The sequence below is a fragment of the Vigna umbellata genome, chromosome 2 (assembly GCF_029865625.1).
Source record: "Vigna umbellata cultivar VRB3 chromosome 2, Vumbellata_1.0, whole genome shotgun sequence".
NCBI classification, from domain to species: domain Eukaryota; kingdom Viridiplantae; phylum Streptophyta; class Magnoliopsida; order Fabales; family Fabaceae; genus Vigna; species Vigna umbellata.
In genome coordinates, this window is record NC_142166.1 from 7,838,225 (window position 1) to 7,864,791 (window position 26,567).

Below are 26,567 nucleotides of genomic sequence, written 5' to 3' on the forward strand. Positions count from 1 at the left end.
TTAAAATAATATACAATTTCATATTTATAACGAAGAAATATAATGTGTGGATAATATTCTTTATTTTTTAAGCTTTTTATCTTTTTAGAGATAGATTTGACTTCCAAACTTTAGGTTTATTTACATTGAGTTTTAGTTTGACCCTTAGATATATTTATCAAATGCTACATATGATTCGAATGGATTAATAGGTCAATCTAGTAAAGATTGTACTCCATAGGACTTGTCAGAAAAATTGGATTAATATAAACTTTTATAACATAAGTTTTAATGTAATATTTTGAAGTAAATTTTTAACTAAACTTCATTAGGCAATATGTTAGATTGTGTATTTTAATCTTTTTGATTGTATATTAATATAAGAAAATTTTACATAGAGATATTTTGAGTTGGGTTGGATAAAATTTAGACAACTTATTAATTAATCTATTAAAATAATATCGGATTAGATTGAGTTAAGTTTTTAATTATTAGATTTGATTAGTCAAACTTTTGAACAACATATTTTATTACAAAATAATGACTTTCAAGTATTAATTTAATTAAAAAAATAATACAATGTTTTCAAAAATTAATTTAGAAGGTTTTAAACAAGTTAATAAATCAAATCATAAAAAGGTTTTTCAAAGTAATTACATTGTGAAAAGAAAAATATAACATAATGTATTCATAATACAAGGTTCATAATAAATCTATTACGTAAATAAAAGTAGGTTAGCTTAGAGTAAATTAAATTTAACCTAACAGTAAGTGAAATTCAATCTAACCTAACTGAGTTATATTGAATTATTACCTAACCGTACTAATAAAGAACGTTACTTTTGTAAATATATGTATATTTTTATTACATTAAAATAGTATAATTTAAAAATATATAATTTTATAAAGTAATGTCATAAAATAAGTTATTTTAATTATTTATTGTATTAAACGAATACATTATTTTGATTTCTTAAAATGTCAAATTGTTTAATTAAAATATAACACTAAAATATGTATTAATTATTAATTAAATTAAAACAAGATATAAATTGGTTCAATGAGTTGTTAACAACTAAAAATTTGATGGCTACATTGGCAGCAACAAATTTTTTGAATTTTAATTTTCAGCACAAGGAAGCGTCTAAATTAAACTCCACACCACACTATTTTTGCACACACAAATCTATCTTATTTTAATCGATTCATGGTTTCTTGCAATTTGATTAAGAACTTTTGTTTTTAATTAAGAATACAATAATATAATATTAATAAAAAATTATAATATACGTGACTCTACTGACGTATAGATATCAACCTAATTAATCTAAAAAATTATTGAAGTAAACAGAATATAGTAAAATTTCAACTATCACAACTATAGTTTGAAAAGTTTTGCTTGTTATCTCAGATTGTCTTTGCTTATATACGTAAAGAATATGTTTAAATTAATTTTAATATTTTTCTATGCGGACAGGTATCATCACATGATATATATTTGAATTTTCTTTGTATATCTGAAAACGACGCGTTTTTACAATATTTGTTATCTTGTGAAGTGAAATGTATCATAAACAATGCACAAAAAATACAAATATAATAATAAAAGGTTTAAAGAATAATTCTGATGTATTATTTTAAATACTACAGGAGATAAGATCCCATTGACATTAATAATAACAGTTTTAGAACAATTAGAGAAAAAATTAGTAAATATAGAGGATCACAAGTCTTATGATCAGTAGCACCCGAATCAATTATCCAATCACTATTCTTAGTAACAACAAAAAGATTAAGGGCATAGTTAGATATACCTTACTTGGTCACAAATCCGGTAGACTAGAAATATAACTCTTGGAAGCAGCGGAAGTTCTAGAATCATGTTTCTCCGATTGATTGTCATGAAGCCATCAGAAATATTCAATAGAAAAAAACAATGATTTCTATATTATAGAGGATATCAGTGTTTGGTTTTTGATACCATAATAAAAGGTTTAAAGTATTATTTTAAATAGTAGAGTACCATATATATACAGGATCCTATAATTTTACATCTATTAAAAGAATAATATATACATAAATTTGTATAAATTATAATAGTATCTAAATTATAACTAACACAATATTTGATTCTCTAATATTCTTTAATAGAATATTCTCATTAAAAAAATATAAAAGTCGGTAATGGCAACTCTCTCGGATACATGTCGTTGACTGACAAACCCAGGCTGCTGAAACAGTGAAAGAGTGCGTCTATATAAAAAAATTCAGAAGAAAAAAAGAAAACATATTAGTATTTTTATTTGATTATTGAAAAAATTATAAAATAATTACTTTTTAAACTTTTCATGCAATGTTATCATATCATATTAGAAAATATTCTTAATCTAAACTCAAAGTCACAAAAGTAATGGTTTATGAGGCGAGTAAGACGTCAAAACAATAATTATTTTGTGAGAGAAAATTATATAATAAAAAGAGTGAAGTAAATGAAAAATGTAAAAAGATCATAAAAGAAATACTTGATAATAATAATAATAATAATAATAATAATAATAAATAAAAATATATATATATTGTTATTGTAACAGTGAATCTTGATCGGATTAATTGTTAATCTTGTTATATTTATTTATATGAAACCTGAAATTCCTTTTGTAACTACATATATTCTCTGTACATAATTTGGGAATTATGATAAGATGTATTATACTATTAATTTACTGTATTATTATTGTATTGTATGACCATCAAGTTATAAAAATCAATAATTAGTTAGATGAAATAAATCTAATTGTAGCCATAAAATCAGATCTAACAGTCTTGTACTAAAGAGATTATAACAGTCTTATAATAAAATGATTATTCCTAATGCTGAATCATTTAAGATAAAATATGATTATTTTTAATTAAGTTATAATTAGGTTACCCCAATAAATATATATAATAATAATAATAAAAAATGTATGATTTTGTATTCATTTATATTTACTGACAAAGCTTTACTAATTTTAACATTAGTATTCCTTTTACAAATAACTTCCAAACATAACATTGTAGCCTGTAAACCAACATCTATCCTTTTATCGCCTATAAGACACTAAACCTTTCACCTTACACTTGAAATAATAATTATTATTAAACTCTGTATTTTTGTCACTATTATCAAATTTTGGTTTTCGAGCTTGTTCATTATTATGAAAAAGAAAAATTTAATAGATTGGTGGAACATTCAGTATATAATACCTACAACTATGCCGCCTGAAAGATAATAAAATTGATGGTTCATTTTGGGTAACAAATTAGAAAAGCTTATCCTATAGTAATTAACTTTAACCAACAGTTTCTTATAATAATAATAACGACGAGTTATATGCATATATTCATATAATAATTTGTACACAGAAAATCTAGATACTTAACTACAAATTAAATATTTTTGTATAATGTTATATTTTATAATTATTTATCTGTTTGTTACATGTATAATGAAAGAAATAAATACAAAAAATAAAACTATATATTTTATAGGTTGACATAATATATTAGGTCAAACTTGTCATCATATTGGGTTGGGCTAGTGTATTAGAATATGGTCCCCAAAGTTTATTACAATGATTAACACATGCACATTCCTTAAGTTTGAAAACTTTACACTTAGACTTAATAAAGGAAAGTACTAGGGATGTAAGTGTAATTTGAGAAACTCTCAAAAGTATAATAATAGTAATTAATTAGCTATAATTTGAAGTTAAAGACATGGTAAAAGGACATAAATAGGTCTTTGAGATACAAGAAACGTTAGAACCCACTTAATATAAGTTTATAATCCATTTCAAAATATTTAACGTAAACAATATTATTTAAGAATACATTCATTATCACTTACTTTTGTCTTCGTTTTTAAGGTTCATGAAACGGTCTCTAACCCATCCTGCTTCTAATAATTTTATGTATGTCTTTTTTTAAGGATAATATGCTTCTTTAACTTTATATAGGGGAGGAGGAAATCTTACTCCTAAGGTCTATCAAAAGTGATATCCTAACTTCAACATTCACTCGTGACCATTTCTTAATTTTAAAAATAATTAGGTTTATCTTTACTATTTTTTTTATTTTAAAAATTGAAATGGGACAGGATTGTTGTAACATCCCAATATCTCACACTGGATAATTCATAATTTATATATTGTAACATTACATTTACGGTAATATCCCGTAATCTCACACTTATAAATTCACCGTTGATATATTTTAAACTCAGATTTCAACTATAAACTCCTAAATATAACTTGAATTCTTCTAACTTATTCTTCGATCTCTTTCTTCCTTGGTATTGTTTCAGACGACATTCCTTCATCTGCTCCCGTATAACGAATTATACGATCATCGCACATACCCAAACAAAACAAACACAAACAAGTAGGGTGAGCTAACATGCAACAAATCATTTATAAAACATATATAATTACCTTGATATAAACATCATATAATAATTATGTTCGACACTCTCATACCACAATTCCTATTAGACACTCGTCTCACAATACCCAATAGACACCACAATACCCAATAGACACTCATCCGGATGATAAGTTGATGAGCGGTCACGGGAGGTTATGCACTTGTAATGACTTCTACTTCTTCTTTTTTTTTTCTTTCTCTCTTTTTTTTTTTATATACAAATACACTTTCAAAATACTTCATACCATTCACAAGGTTAATCCCCTCACTATGTCCAAAACCGGCACATAGACCAGGACCTCCTGCTCCTCTCACCACATAATTCATCCCTCTCTACTTGAGAATAGATGATTATTAGAGTATCAGGATAACCTCCAACTACGGGACCCTCAACATCAACATATACACAAATACCATAACATTTACTTAATCTCTCCACAAGACTCATACCATACTAATATTCCTCAACTCACATTATACCCCTACAAAATCTCCCCATACTACTCATAACATGTTCAGATGCATAAATTCAAATGCAGTATAATAAAATACAATTATCGCATAAATCACAATTATAATTCATAATTTCATATCTACCACAATAACATGAATTAATCAAACATTTTCATTCCAACAACATATTTTGCATAATAATTTAACAGTACAAAATCTGTTCAATAGGATTTAAGTTAAAAACTTGTCGAGTAGACTTCCAGGAAAGAGAGGTGCGTCACAATGGACAACTTAAGTACCAAATCTTTCCTTAGCCAAAGCGTTCCTCAACTAGTTTTTAACAAATTTCTTATTTACAGATTTAAAACAACAGCATATAATATTAACACCGAAATTTAATATAGATATCAAAAAAATCGAAATTAAGCAATATTAAGATCCCTGAGAAGATACGAAATTAATATCTCTAAATCTGTAACTCCGATTTCAAATCTGATTGGTCACAATAATTCACTATTTGTTATAAACTACATATTAAAATTTCAGGTTGATCCAACGGTTAACTAGATAGATATTGAGGTTTTACCGAGGTAACTCAAGTGCAGAATTTTAAGTGGTTTTCGGTTATACTCAAAATGCGAAACTAATTTCCCTAATCACAGACATTTAATTACAAATCTGAACGGTCAAAATGACTTAATATGTCTTATGAATTACATACTAAAGTTTGGGCTCAATCTAACGGTAGATGAAATATATATGAAATTTGTACCATGATAGCTTAAGAACAACAATACAGTGTTCATCCGATTGTTTCACACTTTCGAAATTTCTTTCTCTAAACATAGACCTTCAATTACAAATCCGATCGGTCAAATTGTATTAATATGTCCTAAGAATCATATATCAAATTTTGAGGTTGATCTAACGGTTAAATAGGTCAAAATCTATATTTTTACCGAGACAACTTAGTAACAGAACTACAGGGTGACTAATTTACTCAAACTTGCAGTATTTATTTTTCCAAGTACAGACTTCTATTTTCAAATCCGAACGGTCAAAGTTTAGTAATAGGTCTTAGGATTCACATACTAAAATTTTAGCTAAATCCAACGGTGAAAACAATTAATAGAAAATTTTCACAACAGTAACTCGAAAATAAGAAATTATAATAATGAAAACTAAATTTATATAAGTGAATAGATAACTACCATTACCAAAATTTTAACATACTCATAACTCATATTCATTATCATAACATGGATAAAAAAAATCATAAACAAGAAGGATTAGCTCCCCTACCTCTATTCCAGACTTAATCTCCTGCTCCGAATTTGTTTCCCCGAAACCCTTCAGAACCTCTACTCTTCTTGCAACTAAAAATTTCTCCCTAACTCTTTCTTCTCTATTTCTCAAGCTCTCACTTGATTCCTCTTTTCTTGGTGCAAAATACCCTTCCCTCCCATGGCTATTTATAGTAAAAAAAAATTTACTATTCATTAATATTTTAATATTATTTATTATTTTAATATTATTTAAAAATAATATTTCAATCATTTTCTCACCAAATCTGATCCTAATTTCTACCTACTACTTTCTTCCATGCTAAGGAATCTTAATGCTGAAAATTTATTTTTACTATTTACTTTTTACTATTTACTATTTACTTTTTACTATTCCATTTAAAAAATTTTACTAAATAAGTTACCAAAAATTTGAACCTCTCCTTCTAAAATTACTATAATTTTATATCCAAAATTTACAATTTTCTATCCATTAAAATTATTATTACTAATAAAATACTAAAATTTACTACTATAAATATATATATATATATATATATTTTTTTTATGGGTCTTACATTCTCCCCAACACAAAAAAATTTTCGTCCTCGAAAATTCAAAAATTCGAAATAAAGTTATGATTATTTCACCTTATCTCCTAGTTTCCTTGTAAATTCATTTACTCTACTTATTTTGTGCATCAAATTTCTAGCATGTCAAATTTGAAATGTATTCACGAAAAAATTAAAATCATAAACCTTCAAAACACTTTTACTTGACACTTTTAGCCCCATGAAAACCACCATTAAACATACCTCACTAGTCTCAAAATAATTCATTAATGTTTTAAAAGAACTCATCACTCATAAACTATTAATCACAAGATTTCATAAAACTTTTCATTCCTACTATAACAAGAAAGTAATTCTCCTTATAGATCCCTATTTAAGACTTCCATGACCCCATTAAACTCTAAGAATCATTTTTTTTTTTTTCCGTAACAACTTTCCATTATTTAATACAGTTTCTACTCCTAGAAATCGTACGCCTCCAAAAGCCACTTATGTTTACCAAAATTTTATACTAGATTGCTCCACCTTACCCTATACTTCTATTTTCCGTAAAATTTCTAATTACTCTGATGATTACACGGAGTCCAAAACACTATTACTAAACAATTCATCCTTATGTTTTCTTTTCTATACCCATTTAACAAGGACTTGTCCAAAAATAATACTTATATTGAGTATGCTTTATAACATCCATAGAAACTCTTCCACACTTAAGATTATGCATCATTTCCTTCACTCGTCCTTGATGAACTTATCTGATTCTCGATAATATTGCATTCACCCTTAACTACACTTAATGTTCAACAATCAACTCACAATTCTTGAAGACCATAAACTTCTAAAAACATATTGTAACATGACCAAACTATCCTTTCGATCATACCCTAGACTACAATATCTATCCTTCACTTGCATTGGTCAGACATCCCTAAAATACTCATCCTCATCCTTTACATCACCATTGAGGTTTGAATACTACCACATAACTATACCTGATGAAATTTCTCCAATCACAACCTACAACTTCTTATTTATTCCAAATTCCCTAATCACATTGCAACCCTCCTTTTTATCTATTTCCAAACTCTTCTTCTTCCTTATCTTGTCATGTTCATAATAATATCAATTCAACCTACACTACCTCAACTAACTTTAATATTCCAAAATCAATAAAATTTATAACCATAAATCATGACATTTTAATCCTATCATAAAAATACCAAATATTTGCATAAGCCGAAAGCCAAAATTTTCGTACCTGGATTTTCTCCACTACTCCTCATACCAAATTCACATATTCTCAAATCTTATCTCTAATGCATTTACTGAAAAAATCTAACCATCTCCTTTTAATCATCCATTTAGCTTAGAATCCTTCCAATACTTCATTCTTCTCTAAAGACATCATGTTCTCTTAACTTATAAATTTCTCCTCCTATTAAACTTTCTCTCAATCCTCTTTATGCCTTATACAACTTCTTATTTACTCTTCTTCGTCTAATATTTGATTTATTCTTAATCTACTTCAGTATTCCTATCCCTTTTTATTTTAAACTTTATCTTCAAATCTTCCACCATTTTCTTTCTTCAGATTCCAATCATCGCTGATACATCAATCCATGTTACCAATCTCACACAATGCCACTCTGTTTCTCATCAATACTTCCTTCTCTTCTGACTTCTAACGTTACTGATATACTAAACCAAACTGATTTCTCAAACCTTGCCACATTCCTGCTTATCCAAAGCTTATCTTAATCTAGCCTTTGAACTCAACTCCTTTTTGTGAAACGTAAGATATCTCATCTATTAATTTTGTTCTAGAAACTTCTAAAAAATTTACTTCTAAACACCAACATCTTCACTCATCCATTGAAACTTAAACTCTAGTATTATATCTCCCTATCAAGGCTTTAACTAATTCTAATATATTTCCTCAAACCCTCAGAATTAAGAAAGGAAAATCATCTATGGTAAAAGTCATGGTAATTAGACACAATACTCTACTATCTAGATTTAGAGGAAATGGTAAATTATACCATTTAGACTCAATTCTTCACAGAGAAGACACGGAAGACCCACAACACAGAGGTCATCCTAAGGACGAACTGCTCTGATACCATTAATGTAACATCCCAATATCTCACACTGGATAATTCATAATTTATATATTGTAACATTACATTTACGGTAATATCCCGTAATCTCACACTTATAAATTCACCGTTGATATATTTTAAACTCAGATTTCAACTATAAACTCCTAAATATAACTTGAATTCTTCTAACTTATTCTTCGATCTCTTTCTTCCTTGGTATTGTTTCAGACGACATTCCTTCATCTGCTCCCGTATAACGAATTATACGATCATCGCACATACCCAAACAAAACAAACACAAACAAGTAGGGTGAGCTAACATGCAACAAATCATTTATAAAACATATATAATTACCTTGATATAAACATCATATAATAATTATGTTCGACACTCTCATACCACAATTCCTATTAGACACTCGTCTCACAATACCCAATAGACACCACAATACCCAATAGACACTCATCCGGATGATAAGTTGATGAGCGGTCACGGGAGGTTATGCACTTGTAATGACTTCTACTTCTTTTTTTTTTTTTTCTCTCTTTTTTTTTTTATATACAAATACACTTTCAAAATACTTCATACCATTCACAAGGTTAATCCCCTCACTATGTCCAAAACCGGCACATAGACCAGGACCTCCTGCTCCTCTCACCACATAATTCATCCCTCTCTACTTGAGAATAGATGATTATTAGAGTATCAGGATAACCTCCAACTACGGGACCCTCAACATCAACATATACACAAATACCATAACATTTACTTAATCTCTCCACAAGACTCATACCATACTAATATTCCTCAACTCACATTATACCCCTACAAAATCTCCCCATACTACTCATAACATGTTCAGATGCATAAATTCAAATGCAGTATAATAAAATACAATTATCGCATAAATCACAATTATAATTCATAATTTCATATCTACCACAATAACATGAATTAATCAAACATTTTCATTCCAACAACATATTTTGCATAATAATTTAACAGTACAAAATCTGTTCAATAGGATTTAAGTTAAAAACTTGTCGAGTAGACTTCCAGGAAAGAGAGGTGCGTCACAATGGACAACTTAAGTACCAAATCTTTCCTTAGCCAAAGCGTTCCTCAACTAGTTTTTAACAAATTTCTTATTTACAGATTTAAAACAACAGCATATAATATTAACACCGAAATTTAATATAGATATCAAAAAAATCGAAATTAAGCAATATTAAGATCCCTGAGAAGATACGAAATTAATATCTCTAAATCTGTAACTCCGATTTCAAATCTGATTGGTCACAATAATTCACTATTTGTTATAAACTACATATTAAAATTTCAGGTTGATCCAACGGTTAACTAGATAGATATTGAGGTTTTACCGAGGTAACTCAAGTGCAGAATTTTAAGTGGTTTTCGGTTATACTCAAAATGCGAAACTAATTTCCCTAATCACAGACATTTAATTACAAATCTGAACGGTCAAAATGACTTAATATGTCTTATGAATTACATACTAAAGTTTGGGCTCAATCTAACGGTAGATGAAATATATATGAAATTTGTACCATGATAGCTTAAGAACAACAATACAGTGTTCATCCGATTGTTTCACACTTTCGAAATTTCTTTCTCTAAACATAGACCTTCAATTACAAATCCGATCGGTCAAATTGTATTAATATGTCCTAAGAATCATATATCAAATTTTGAGGTTGATCTAACGGTTAAATAGGTCAAAATCTATATTTTTACCGAGACAACTTAGTAACAGAACTACAGGGTGACTAATTTACTCAAACTTGCAGTATTTATTTTTCCAAGTACAGACTTCTATTTTCAAATCCGAACGGTCAAAGTTTAGTAATAGGTCTTAGGATTCACATACTAAAATTTTAGCTAAATCCAACGGTGAAAACAATTAATAGAAAATTTTCACAACAGTAACTCGAAAATAAGAAATTATAATAATGAAAACTAAATTTATATAAGTGAATAGATAACTACCATTACCAAAATTTTAACATACTCATAACTCATATTCATTATCATAACATGGATAAAAAAAATCATAAACAAGAAGGATTAGCTCCCCTACCTCTATTCCAGACTTAATCTCCTGCTCCGAATTTGTTTCCCCGAAACCCTTCAGAACCTCTACTCTTCTTGCAACTAAAAATTTCTCCCTAACTCTTTCTTCTCTATTTCTCAAGCTCTCACTTGATTCCTCTTTTCTTGGTGCAAAATACCCTTCCCTCCCATGGCTATTTATAGTAAAAAAAAATTTACTATTCATTAATATTTTAATATTATTTATTATTTTAATATTATTTAAAAATAATATTTCAATCATTTTCTCACCAAATCTGATCCTAATTTCTACCTACTACTTTCTTCCATGCTAAGGAATCTTAATGCTGAAAATTTATTTTTACTATTTACTTTTTACTATTTACTATTTACTTTTTACTATTCCATTTAAAAAATTTTACTAAATAAGTTACCAAAAATTTGAACCTCTCCTTCTAAAATTACTATAATTTTATATCCAAAATTTACAATTTTCTATCCATTAAAATTATTATTACTAATAAAATACTAAAATTTACTACTATAAATATATATATATATATATATATATTTTTTTTATGGGTCTTACAATTGTCTCAACACTTGTACAAAAAAAATTTAAAAAAAAATTATAGAAGGAAAAGAAAGAAAAAACAAAAAATAACTATCTTATGAGTACCTGTCCTACAAGACTAAACTAAAACATACATTTATACCGCAATAGGTGATAAAAGTAGATACCCTTGTCAAATCTTCAAAGATTTAACAATTATACAACATCATAATAAAAACAGCAGAGTTTATTGTAAAGGAAAGACTAATTAAGAATCTATCATTGACAATATTTACTTATATGAAATCTATTTGTATTGGTATTTTTATTAGTACATAGTTTTCAACATACTTTTCTAAGTATAAGTGATAATGAGTATAATGTTTAGTGTAATGATTACTATACTGAAATATTTTTAATTATAATCTCCAATATCGCCACCAACACTATTCCTTCTTCAAAATTCAAGTTTAAATTAAGTTAAAGGTCGAGTTAAGTTAGATTTAAGTCAAGATTCGAGTTAAGATAGATTTAAGTCAAGATTGAGTCTAGCTGACATTAGTTAAAGGTCAAACCTAGTTGTCTTGAAATAAAGTTGACTCAATTCAAAAGTCGAGTAGAGTGAGTCCAGTCGAAGTTCAAGTCGAATTGTTCTAATCGAAAGTCAAACTAAGATAACTTGAGCCGAAGACCGATCTAAGTCAGCACAACCAAAAAAATTAAGAAATTCGAGTCAAAGGCTGAGTCAAACTAATTAGAACCAAAAGTCAAGACATGTCAATCCGAATCAAAAGTCGACTTGAGTCAATCTAGGCTGAGACAGCTCAATTAAATGTTAATTCAAGTCAACTTGGTGAACAAATAAGATGTGTGCTTATTTAAGAGTGGGTTAAGATTAGTCTATGAATCATTAGTTAAATTGACACCTTTATAAAAACATTGTTTTCTTATTTTTTTAATAAATTTCAAATTCTATTATTTTAATTATTTGAAATACATTTTTAAAATTCCTAAATTTTATTTTATTTACTCATCCAAACAACTCATTTTGTTTGAAAAGCAAAATGAAATTCACCGAGTAAATATATAACTTTCTTAAATTTTTTTCACTCAAACTATAAAGAAAAAGTTAGTCTTTTGATATTTTTTTTATAGGAAACTTATGGCGATGTCCTTCTAAATTCTTGTCATTATTTTGCATTGCTACATACCTAGATCTGGTTTTGTTGTGCAACAGGTCTTCATGCAATTTTTTAATAGGATGATTACATTAAATGTTGCATTTTGCTCATGGAGGAGTTACACAATCATAATTCTTAAAAAGAAAAATAGTGAAACAATTCATCTTAATCGGTTGGGCTGAATTGAATATAGATTTGAATAAAATTGAATCAACAAATAAAAATATTTCTATACATCTTTCTTATTTCTTTTGTGATAAACTTTTATTAAGAGTGATAATGAAAGCAGGCATGGAATGGTGAGTTGTTGCAGAGAGATATGTATGTGATTCAACGTGTCAAAGAGTGATGTGGGCATAGTTGGAGGATTATGATGAAGTTGTTGCAGTAGACGTAAATGATGAACTTTAGCTTTTCTATTCTTACATCATACTGCAATAATCATTCTTCTCCCACTACCTTCCATTCTGGCCTCCACCTCCACATATTTACGCAATAATTACTCACACCACCAATTTCTGCTGTCACGGATTCCAAGGATTATTCATTATATATAAAGTTAAATATATTTTAATTTTTAAATTTTAAAAATAATGAATCTAATCTTATAAATTAATTATATTAAATTTCTTTATATATTGTATTAATATTTGAATTGTTTACCATATTATTTGAAAAATCAGTTCATATTATCTAAAAAATGTGTTTAATAGGTGAAAATGTTTAATTTAATTGAGTTAAAATGATTGTTTTATTTATTTTTAAAGTGAATTTCAATGGTATATTAAACTTAAGAGCTAAAAATATATTTAATTATATATATATATATATATATATATATGATTCAGGAAAATTAAAAAAAAATCTTATATATTTGGACCACCATGGATACTGTCAGCTTTTCTGCAATTTACATCATGAATCGATTGCATCTTTTTCTGGAATCGATTTCAGGAGCATGCATAGAGTTTTCAGAACCTTGTAAATGCATTTTCTTCGACTTTCAGGATATCAGCGTAAATGAAGAAATCCGTGTATCCCACAAATCATCATCTCTTATTGCTTCCGAATTCCTCCAAACGAACGCAAATACAATTGTAAATCCGTTTCATCCGATATCTGTAAATACAGTGTTAGTTTTATAACTTTTTCTGAGACATGTATGTTAAAATTGTTTATTGATTATATAAGGAGAAAGATTGTTTGTGTTTTCTTTGTATTGTTTATAATGAATAAGAATTTACTGAAAGAAAAAATTGAATTGTAATATTGTATTTATAATAAATTTCTCTTATAGACGTCCGTAGAAGTTTGGTTATACTTCAAACTAAACCATATTATTTTTGTGTATGATTATATTTTTAGCATAAATATTTTATTTTTTTAATTTATTTAAATTTTATTAATAGTTATAACAATTGAATATTGGTCTTTAATAATTATCACACGGGATTATTGAAAAATTATTGCTCAAGGGATTTGTTTTATATTTAGTGATTGTTTAAGGGCTATTGAATATTAACATCAAAGTTTTCTTGAATAAATAAAGTGATAATACTAAAGACAAAATATGTGTTTTATTACCTTAATTTTTTATAAAGTAAAAAATTAATAAAATTAAAGTTTTTGTAATAATAAATGTAATTTTTTTATTGTACTAATTGACTATTTATCCAAAAGTTTATAATCATTGGAAAAATATTTTCATAGTAAAATAAAAAGTGGAAAATTGTATATAAACTAAATAAACTAAAATTAATTTATGATATTCTTTCATATAATTTTTTGAATTTTTACTTTTAGTTCTACATGAATTTTTAAAAGAAGTTATTATTATTTTTCTTCAGAAAATGCTTATCAATTTATTTATAAATTTTGTATGAAAAAATATATTAGTGTATAAAGAGAAATTAATATATATTTTATCTTCCACACCAATACACAATGCAAGAAGTTCCTTCTTTGGTTATACTTCAATAATTTGAAATGCCTAGTTTACTCCAACCTTTACTCTACTCTACTAATATATTTTTGGCAATTATTGAGTTCTTACTCTTTAGTGATATAGTTGTGGAGGACAGATCACCCTAGTTTAGAAAGTGGGAAAATATGATTCAATAGGAAAAAAAAAACCTATGAAAATACACATTTATATAGTAAAAACAGATGAATAATGACTATAAATTTTGTAATTACACAATTAACCTCTGTAAATTGAAGACTTTTATCTTTTGGGTCATATAATTAGTTTCTACTAATGCCATTTTGATCCACTTTATCATCTGAATGTATAAGAAGTAAAACAGATTAACATAATATGTACAAAAATTAAACTAATTGTTTGAAAAATATGGACTAAAAAGATCAATTTTATTCAATTATAGAAATCAAATGAATGATTTAACCTCAATATTTTAATAAAAAGAAGAATAAGACGATAATTATAATGACACCCATGTTTTTTTTTTCAAAATACATTTTAATTACCTTTATCCTCTTACTAAAATCTAAGTGGTGTTTTTAAAACTAAAAAAAAAAAGTGTAATCAAATTAGGTAATAACTTGATGTTCTACAACAAAAGAAAGTTTCTTCATTTTAAAAAAAAATGTAATTTCGATACGATTTGAGAAAAACATTAATGAGTGGGAATCAAATTTACTCTAAAATGTATAATATATAAGAAATCTATATATATAATTGTTCTAAAATTCTTGATTAGATTTAAGAAAACTGAAGAATCAAAAGGAATGTACATAAGTTTGTAATAACACCAAACCGACCTTTCTATCTTTCAAAATTTAAAGCCATTCCTTCTTAGACACTCACATTACCTCAAAAACATATTTCAAACACGTGTGCTTCATTCTCATCAACCCACTTTTAGCTCTTTCTGTCATTCCTTCTCCGACACACATTTATTGGAAACACATTTATAAGGTTTTAAAGTAACAAAAATAATATAATAATAAATAGGCAAAACCCTAGCACCACAAAATAGACGAAGGAATCACATTAAACCCTACATCATGATTATCATTGTCTATAGCGCAATAACATACATACACTCACGACTTTTTAATTTTTAATTGCGTATTTAACTTCCCCTTTTGTTGAAAACAAGAGATTGAAAACAAAATATATATAAAAAAGGAAAAAAAAATAGCATGTCAAAAGTTAAAATGGCAATGGATTTGAGAATTTGCTTCATAGTAAAAGAGTACCTACGTTTGACATTATTGATCATGAACTTGAGAAATGATGAGTGGGATTTATCATAATTGATTATGACAAGAACCATAAAGAATAGTGAAAAAAAAGCCTTGTTTATTTCCTTGTTCAAAGGGATCTAAAGTGAAAAAAAAAAGGAGAAAGAGATGGAAGAAGCATGAACTTTGGAGAAAAGGCAATGGATGGAAGAAGAAAAGGAAAAAAAAAAGTAATGATAAAATGAAAAGACATGGTGGCATTGATGGTGATAGGTTTAAGCCTAAAGAATAATTAAAAGGCAAGAAAAGAAGGAAGGAAGAAGATGAAAATTGGAAAGAAGTTATAGTGTGTAGTTGTAGAAAAAGAGAAAAAGTTGAAAGGAGTCAAAGTGGAAGGAACCAAAAAAGTTCACACAATTCTTTTATATTGAAGATACGTACTTTATACGTATCCGTTTTTCTCTGGGGTATCGATACAAAATTCATATTCGGACGATAATAAGCTTGTAAAAGCTCAGATTCTGATTCCATTAGTGATAAGGATCTCCGGGAAATTTCTATTTCTTCCTACAAAATCATAACGTCAAGTTAATCACAAAGATTAAGAATAAAATTTAGCCTTTAATGGTCTATATTTCACTAAAAAATAAGTTTATGGTATGATGAAACCATAAATATTGTTCATGTAATTTTTAAAGCAATTATTACAAAAAAATATATTACAATTATATATATATATATATATATATATATATATATATATATATATCATGATTAATAATAATATAGATTTTTTATATGTTCAGTATAATTTTTTTAAAATATATATATTGATGCACACATTTTTTAATGTACGAATGTACCATTTAAACATTCTTAGAAGTTTAATTTCTAATTTTGTTTATTCCAAAATATGGTGTTAGGAAATTGAATGGTTAATAACTTTTTCTTAATATACAATATTTTTACTTTTATTTTTGTCCGGAGATTAATCTTTTAACCAAGAACGTCCAAAATACAATATTTTTTTTAAGGAATAGTTTGATATAAAAATAAATCATGAAACGCAAAACAAAGTTGCATCTTAGCAAGCTTTCCTTCTTCGTTGTCTTGTTTATAGTGTTAGTGCCTAACAAATTTTGTCATTCTTTCTGCATATCTTCTTTGTCATCTGTCGTTACAAATATCCTTTTTTCGCATGTAGCACGTATATATTATTTTCCTCTATATTCTTTTTTCTTATATAAAATTTAAATGATTAATTTTTCTGTGAATAAATATTCTAACATAAATAACAAAATATCTAACATTTATTCCTAAACACATTAACTAGTTCCTTAAGGCAAATGATCATCCATTTCCCTTAAAGATTGTTTTTTCCTAAACACTTATACTTAGAATAAAACACATATCCCCATATATAATGAAAATAGGAAAAACGCCATTGCTTTCTTTACCTAATTATAATAATTTGAAAATGGATGAAGAATGGAATATTAAAGATGGAAGACAATGTGAGATATAATAAACTTCCCCAACAACCCATTTTGAGGAGGCGAAATCCAGTACGAGTAATGATTGAACATCAGAAAACATAAATTGTTGGTTTGTAAAAGTGAGAAACATGTGAAAAATGTTTTTTTTTTCAACCAAAACATTATGAGAAAGCCTACAAGCACTTGTTCGGTTCATTTTTTTCTTCGCATGTGGATATCTGTCTCATTTCTCTTATTTATCATCCATTGTTCCACTTTCTATATACTTTTCGTTTCCACTAAGTAACAAATTCTAATACAACAATTTTCACCAAAGTCACACTCTTATTAATTAAATTATCAAAACTCTGCCCAAATAATGATTTCTCAATCTTGGTGGAGGAATTCGCATCAAATAAAATATATTACTTCTATTATTCTTTCTTTATGTTCTTTCAATGCATTTTTTTATTATTATTTTTGTTCTTTCCTCTAACATGTTTTGCTGAAGGTCGACACGTATATATATTGATCATTTTAATGTTTGATTTTTTGAATTGATAAAACCACACCACCAAGCTAAAGAAATAGTTTTTCTTTTCATGAATATACGACCTACGATATTTTAAAAATAATATTTCGTTATGAACATATTTTTTAAGACATAATATGTAAAGAGAATATAATTTTAGTTCTTGAATTGTTTTGCTATATCAGTGCAATTTTTCAATTATTTTAGTGCAACCCATCAATAATAATTTTTAAACTTCATATTTTGTGCAAATTGCCTAAACCCTACTATAATTAAGTCAACGTGTGGATTTAACATGTGTCGAATTATATTTGTATACAGCAGAAAACGATCGTTGAGGTGATATAATTAAATATGCAAGTTAATATATATACAATATTTAATTAGAAAAACCTGGTTTTATGCATAGGGAAAGCAAAAGAATATTGAAGAAAAAAAATAGAACAAAATTATTTTTTAATGGATTAATTGCGCATAAAAAAAGGTCCACCTAGGATGGGAAAATGGTCTTGGATTAATTTGCTCGTTTTTAATTCTAAAAAAAGTATTATATTATAAAATAAGAGATTTTCATTTAAGTTTATTTGAGTAAAATAGTTTTTTTCTTTTGTCAAAGTATTTTCAAAATTGGTGTTAGTCACTACATTTTCCAAGTCTCTCATTATAAATTAAAACTAAAAGCATGCATTTCTATTAAAATAAAGGGAAAAAAATATATCAAGTTCTTAAAAGAAATAAAAAAACTGTTTTTATTGTAAAAACTTATTTATTTTCACTCTTTCATTCATCCAAATTCACAAATAGAAGCATAGTGTTTCCTTATTATTTTTATATTATTAATCCAAACAACACATCTATTTTATTTGCTTCTATATTGTTTTATCCTTTCTTTCACTTTATCACCATTTCGGTTATAATTTAAACCAATTATAAATAAAAGAGTGTTATTTAAGAATAGTATCATGCTTTTTCATTACTAGCAATTTTAAAGGAAACAATAGCAGTGTACTCTTGAATAATAGGAACATCAAATTGAAGAACAAATACCTTTGGCAAAATTGGAGCCATAAAATTCAAGTCTAGTGAGCAAATAATTCGTGGTGTATATTGTACCAATAGTTTGGAAAAATATTTATACAAAAAAAATTATTTTGGTTTTATAGAAGCCACAACTGCAAAATTTATTTTTTTTATTACAAATACATTATTTTACAAATAATGGCAAACATTATTGATTTATATTTATACTGACAAAGTGACAGCCCCAGATTTGAAGACACGAAGAATCATTACTATAAAAATTTTATTTGAAAAAAAGAGAAGTATTATATTATAAGACACCTTTTATGTAAAAAAAGAAAAAAAAATGTATGTTCGATATTCTTATGAAGTGCATATTATTTTTCAATACTTTATATGGAGATTATTCTTTCTTGGTTAAATCCATTCTTTATCTGTCTTGGTAAGATTTGGATCTTCTTTATCTTTATGTTACAAACTAAGATTTGAATCTAAAGATTCTAAACCCAATTAATGATTTCTTTTCATGAAATGCTGTGCAATATAGGAACACGTAAAATTACTGAAAATTAATCACCATTTATTCGTTTATGTGGTTTTTTTCTCTCTCTTCGAGTATGGAATATTGTAGTTCAGTATACTTCACCTTTATTTCTCTCTTCATTTTTCTACGCCCTTCCACCACTAAATAAAAAATAATAATGTTTTCTACTTTTCTAATTGATTGATTTATATTTTAACCTAATATTCATAATATTGTTTTTCTATTGGTATTGGATTAGGATGATAATAGATGGGACATCGAGAGTGTCTACTCCCAATATGAAAAAAAAATTAATTTCCTAGCATGAATAGTAGTTTAAAAAATACCTATTTTAAAATTGGGTATTTTAAAATTAACGAATATCTACAAATATTTTAAAAAAATATATTTCTATAAATTATTAAAATAAAATTTAAATAAAATTAAAAAAATATATTAATATAATATAATTAAATTAAATATAAATTAAAATTAAATTTTAATTAAATTTAACTTTATAAAATATAAATTAATTTTAATTTTAATTAAATTTAACTTAATAAAATATAAATTAAAATTTTATTTACGGATACGGATATAATATCAGTATTCGATTGTTTATAAACAGATATTAAAATATCTATTATCTGTAATCCGCAAATAATAAATATGTATCGATACCAACTATTCGTCCCAGATTTTATTTAATTGTTAATGCAAATTTTTTTTCATTCCTGTATGAATGGAGGTTGAGGAAAACATGAAGTATTTGTGTAACACCACCACCCTTTATTTTATACAAAAAGTGATTTAAGAATATAACGTAGCTAATCATTGAAATCTAACAAAACTATGAAATCCACGACTGAAAACAGCATTGGGCTTTAGGTCTAAAAGTTTAAACAAATTATGGATCAAATTGATCCCAAAATCCTGTTTCACTTTTTTCCAAAACAAAAGATTTAATAATTTTTTCAATTATTACTATTGTAATTTTTTTCTAATTTTGTGTCATCAAACGTAGGAATCAAGATATTCTGTGACAGCAAATAAATAGTATACACAGACACCCAAATGTTAAAAGGTTATACAGTAAATATACAATGCGAAATCTAACATGCATCATCTTACTCTTTTAGTACCACTACAGGAATTAATTTGACCAGATGATCGAGTGAATCAAACTGATTGATGCTTTTGGTCTGGTACTTGAGCAGACTGAGGACTTGTCTGCCAGAACTTAAAGTTCAAGGATCTTGTTTGGAGCATGTTCTCCACTTGCTCAATTGGAAGTCCTTTGGTTTCTGGCACGAAAATAATGACAAAGATAATGGCTGCAACAGTGATGAATATGAAGATCATGAATGTGGATGAGGTCCCAATGGCTTGTGTCAAGGACAGAAAGGACTGAGCCACAATGAGATTTGAAACCCAGTTGGAGGTAGATGCTATTCCTCCACAGATTCCTCTGTACCTTAAGGGATAGATCTCAGAGTTCACAACCCATGGAACTGTTCCCATCCCCGGTGAGAAGAATATGATGTACAGTGCTAGCCCAATTAAAGCTAGCCACCCATATTTACTAGGACATCCCCTACTGTACCATTCCCTCTCCTCTTTGTTGCACTCCTCTTCTGTTCTCTCATTTGAAATCAAGCATGCACCGGGTAAGAGCTGTACAATAATTCAACTAGTGTTAGGATTTAGGACTCAACAAAACAAGTTCAATCACAAAATCTTAGGGTTTGGTCCAAAAGATACCCACAACTCTCTTGTTACTTGTTGAAGAAGTACACAAAGTCTAAATGTCTATAAAAACATTAATCAAGATCATGATTTGTCTCAATCTTCTATTTGCAAGAGTTAGAGGATGAACTTAATATGAAAGGTTTGTGATACATTTACCTTATTGGCTCTAGAAGCACAAAAGCCACACTCTGGAGAAGCCTTGAGGCACGTCATGCAATCCCATTGAGAAGGGTTCGTAGCTCTGGTGTAACCAGGGCAGGTATTGTTGAAGTGAGAGGTTTCGATTGTGCTAACCATCGGGGAGTGAGTGGTGGTCTCATGAAAAACAACGGTTAAAACAACAAGGGAAACTACTACACCACACAAACTCAACAACACAAGCTTCCTCCTCCCAGTCTTGTCAATGAAATATATGCTCAAAATAGAGCCAAATGCATTTAGCCCTGCAGTGATCAGTGAAAGAAGCAGTGCAACCCTATTGGACGCAAAACCAGCCAACTGAACAATGGTGGGGCTGTAGTACATCACAGTGTTGATTCCCACAAACTGTTGGAAGATTTGAAGACCCATTCCTGCATATAGACCTCTTCTCACCGTCTTGGTTTTCAGTAGTTTCATTATGCTCACTTTGTCAGAACCTGCAGCTTCCCTCACTTCCATTTCAACCGATTCCTTCAGAGCATTTATCTCATCTTCAACATGTTCGGGAGGGTAAATCTTCCTCAAAATTTCTTTAGCTTCTTCTTCTCTTCCCTGTTAAACACCAGAAAGATAGAGAAGTGAACACATAGAATTTTACCAGAAGAAATAAATCAGCAGCACTAATAGTAGTAACCTTTCTGAACAACCAACGAGGTGATTCTGGGAGCAAAGCCATCAATATGACTTGTGTCAGAGCTGGTACTGCTGCAACTCCCAACATCCACCTCCATGTTCCTGGTACCTGAATAAATCATCGTTCATGAGAATTGCTAAATTGGAAATGAAAAATATATGGAGAATATATAGTGTTGTGATCTCACAGTTGTGAAGGCCAAGTTGATGAGATAGGAAAGGAATTGTCCTCCGGTGATGAGAAGTCCATTGAGACTAACAAGGGCTCCTCGAACTCTTGTTGGTGATGCTTCTGAGATGTATAAAGGGGATGCCATTGAGGCCATTCCAACACCAAGGCCAACAAATACACGACCAACAATTAAGGTTGCTGGGTTCATTGCACTAGCCATCACGATAGACCCAATGAAAAAGAGGGTATCTGCTACAACTATTGACTTTTTTCTTCCAAATCGATCGTTGATCCATCCACCAACTGCAGCTCCTATGATTGCTCCAGCAAGTGCCATGCTCACTATTGCTTCCTGTTTCATGAACAACAAAGTTTTAACTGATAACGATTAGAAAAAAGATATTTTAATACATATTTTTTATAACATTTTGAATCTGTATTATTTTTTACTTATTTATTAGTTACTATGCTTATTTTAAATCCAATAAAAAAATGACATGTGTACTATGTCAAATCTTTCAATTAAGTTATATAATATTTTTTACAAGAAAATTATTAAATAAACATTAATAAACAAACTAATTATATTTTTCTATTAATATTAAAGACTATTTTAGATATGAATAATTTTTATTTTATGCATTGATCTCAAATTTAATCTATTGATTTCTAATTTAGTATTGTTATTTAATGATTTTTTTAGTGATTTTTTTTTCTTTGTTCCACTGAAAACATTATGAATGGACATTTATGGGTTTGGACAAATTTATTCATAAGAGAGAAAAACATAAGGAAAATAATTAACTTATAAAAATTAGTTTTATCTAAATTTTTGTTTAGTTTATATATAATGTTTGTTCAACAATGTCGTTGATATCTATTTTAACGATCACATAAATATATATATATATATAATATATATATATATAATATATATAAACACAAGAAAAGAAAAAAAAGGAATTATATGAGTTATTTTCCTCTTGCTTTATAACATGATACTATTTTTGAACTTTGCAGTATATTATCATGGTTTTCTTTATTAAGTTGATTGAATTATTTAAAAAAAAAGCGTTACTACTTTTGATTCATGGTAATAACAGACACTAAGAGAAAAATATTTGACAAGAAAGAAGCTAATTGATTATGAGCTTAGAAATGTCACAACCATTTAGGAAAGTTGTTCATGAGATTAACAGAAAAATTGTTGATGGGAAGAATCTAACCTAAATCGAATTATTTGCAAATCTTTGTCTACAAGCATATTAAGGTTATTTTTTTAATTAGTGTTTTTCCATATAAGGGATGGTGCGGCTTCAGAGTGAAACTTGCAAAAATATTATCACCACTTGAGTTTTGTGTTCCTATAAATTTAGAGTTATTGGGACCACACAATTGTGGCCTATATTCAAAACCACAACCTTCTTTCATTAGTCAAAACCTAAAGTTTAACTCCAATTACTTGTACAAAAAATTAAGTAATAAATACAATTTTCACGAAATGGCCATCAAAAAAATTTTCACGAAATTGTGGCCATCAAAAAAGTTTTGATTTTGTGTAAGTCCATGCTACAATGGAATATACTAGTTCATTTTCTCTTTAAGATTTTCACATTAAGCTTTTGAGTTAATTTCTAATAACGGCCTTTATTACATCCATATTTACCATTTTCCTATTGTTACGTCATCACCCAATTTGCTTTATGAGTTGTCTTTTAGGCAAGTTTTCTGGTTAATGTTATTTGCGCTTAGAATGTGACCACCACCATCTTTGTTTTATGGTTTTCTTATGCAAGTTTTTCTAAAAAAGTATAGTAGAAATAATAGTAAAATAATTATATAATAAATAATTTCATTATTCGAATGTAGGAATAATAAAAAACAAATTATTTCATCTACAATGTATGAAACGTGACTGAATATGTATAGTAACATGAAATAATATAAATAATCTAGATAACAAAAGATCTGGTGCAAAAATAATAACGTAAAATTTTATTTTCATAATTCAAAATAATATCATTAAGACACATTTTATTTTTATTAATGCATACCAATTTTTATTTGTTTATCAGATTTTTAAAGGAAACTAGTAAAATATCTAAAGTTTGAATAAAATCCCGATATAAACTTATTTTAAAAAATAAAATTAAAATCTTATTTTTCTCTCATAAATAAAGAGAAAAAAAATATATATAAACTGTGTAAAATACTTGTTATCCAATCACAAACTATCATGTATATTATCTCTGGTCAACGTATGCGGATTTACTAAATCGAATGGCATAAGAAAATAATAAAAAATGAATAAGTGAAAATGTGTTTATAAAGACTTCGAGAAGAGTCTACAAGAATAAAAGAAGTTTCTTTCTAAGTTAAACTACTTCAACCTAAATTAATATATTTTTTTTTCTTAATTTTATTTTCTCTTATTCTTATTATAAGTGTTTCATAAGATTGAAAGTTTCGTATTAATTAAAAAATAAGATTAATTTATAATATATAAATAATTCTAAGTTTTTTTACAAACGAATATTTTATAAAATTGCTTAACAATAAGATATATTAAAATACTACTTATTTTATAAGACATTTTGTAATTGTTATATTATATTACATTTAAGAAAAACGAATTAAGCTAATACCGGCCGAACAGAAAGGACAAGGAGAAAGTGTTAAGTTGAAAAACGAAATATGGGATCCTAAATACCCTGTTTTGTCCTTATTGGAATGGGTGGCGTTCTGAGTATGGTTAATTTGACAGGGGTATAAAAGTCCATAAAAATAAAGGAAATTTGGAAGAAACTAGAAATGTAGATTACCTGAAGCCAAGTTTTTGTATCGACCTCTTTGAAATCATCTCTGATATACAAGAGAGCTCCAGATATGACTCCTGTGTATAATTTTCTAATTTAGTAAATTAATTTTGTAAATGAAAAATAAAGTTAAATAAATAGAAATGAATTTAGTCACCAGTGTCGTAGCCGAAGAGAAAGCCTCCAATTCCAGCAGAGAGAGCAAGGCGAAGAACGAAAGGGTTTTTCCATGAAAGAGACAGACATTCTCTGAAGGCAGAGACATCGGCTTCTGCGACACCTCCTTCCATCAAACACAACACAATACAACGTTGCTACAAACTTCTGTGTCTCGGAGAGAGAAAGCAATTATTGAAGGGATTACTATTATTATTGTTATGAGATAAGACGGGAGAGTTAAGCAGCATATTTATACACCAACTTTATGCGACAATCAATTTGGACGCACATACAAATATAAAATTTGGAATTTTCTATCATCATAAATAATGTTTATTAATCATTTCGTACCAGTATGTAACAATGTGTTCGAAATTCTACCTATAATATATACACTCAGATTACAGTAAGAAAAATGTATTTTTACTCATAAGTTCAAAATTATTTTTAGGAGTATTTTGATTATTAAAAAATAATTTTTTATTTCTAAATAAAAATGGTAATCTTATGTGGATTGAATATTTTAGTGTATTGGTTCGCATAATTCACCGTTCGTGCACATCAACGTTGATTAACTTACATAATTCGATTGAGTTAAATTTTTAAAATCTAGCATGTTTTATGTGTTTCTTCTGACCAACTTATTCTTTTACGTATTTTTTTTCATATAATTCAAAAGTAGTTTTTTGTTTTGCATTTATTTATGGTTTCAATCCATCTCAAAACTATTTCTATTTTTATAAATTTGTACTTAAAAATTTAAAAATTATGAATATTATTTATTTTAAGATATAAGTTTATAAAAATTATTATTTTTATTAATTTAATTAAATAAAAATGAAGTTATTAAATTTTTAATATAAACTGCAGACCAAAAGCTATATTGGACAAATAAAAATAATTAACATATATTTTTTTAGACTTGATCCATTTTTACGAATCAAATATAAGATAGGCCAAAAAAGAACAGGTTAACCTGGATTGAAAAAATTTATAAAATAAAAAATATATGTAGGAAAAATGTATTTATGTCAAAAAAATATTATCTTGCAATTAATATACCAAACCATCTAAACATTATATCATCTCCATGTATAAATAACTGTAAGAGTTACTTTCAAAATCTATAGAGAAAAGGAAAATAAAATTTGTTAATGGAAAAATGTGAATTTCTCTCTCCCAACTACACATATGTTAATAAAAATCTTATAGAGAACATACTTTATATTATTTACTATAATATCATGATTAACTTTGTAAATATTAGAATTTAGTTCATCAAAAACTGAACTTCAACCCTCTGTTGATCAATAACAACAAAAAGAATTTGGAATTCGAATTTTTGAAACCAAATTCTAAGTATTATTTTAATAAATAAAGGCAAAATGTGGTATATGAGTAATTTTCATTGCCATGTGTGTTAAT

General features: G+C 27.3%; 1 protein-coding gene and 2 long non-coding RNA genes across 3 annotated transcripts; all 3 read right to left on the reverse strand.

The window, feature by feature from the left end:
• Nucleotides 1–4,140: 4,140 nt before the first annotated feature.
• LOC148203323 (uncharacterized) lies at nucleotides 4,141–6,660 on the reverse strand. Its single transcript, XR_015784511.1, has 2 exons — nucleotides 6,199–6,660; nucleotides 4,141–4,339 (listed from the first exon to the last, which is right to left on the reverse strand). It is a non-coding gene; the product is annotated as an uncharacterized LOC148203323 (long non-coding RNA).
• A 2,234-nt stretch (nucleotides 6,661–8,894) lies between these two features.
• LOC148203324 (uncharacterized) lies at nucleotides 8,895–11,411 on the reverse strand. The gene is made up of 2 exons (XR_015784235.1): nucleotides 10,950–11,411; nucleotides 8,895–9,093 (listed from the first exon to the last, which is right to left on the reverse strand). It is a non-coding gene; the product is annotated as an uncharacterized LOC148203324 (long non-coding RNA).
• A 9,034-nt stretch (nucleotides 11,412–20,445) lies between these two features.
• LOC148203325 (putative inositol transporter 2) lies at nucleotides 20,446–25,363 on the reverse strand. Its single transcript, XM_088105969.1, has 6 exons — nucleotides 25,141–25,363; nucleotides 24,990–25,060; nucleotides 22,184–22,519; nucleotides 21,997–22,104; nucleotides 21,318–21,914; nucleotides 20,446–21,086 (listed from the first exon to the last, which is right to left on the reverse strand). The coding sequence occupies exons 1-6, from the start codon at nucleotides 25,271–25,273 to the stop codon at nucleotides 20,592–20,594; spliced, it is 1,740 nt and encodes a 579-aa protein (XP_087962095.1). The 5' UTR covers nucleotides 25,274–25,363; the 3' UTR covers nucleotides 20,446–20,591.
• Between the last annotated feature and the right edge of the window lie 1,204 nt (nucleotides 25,364–26,567).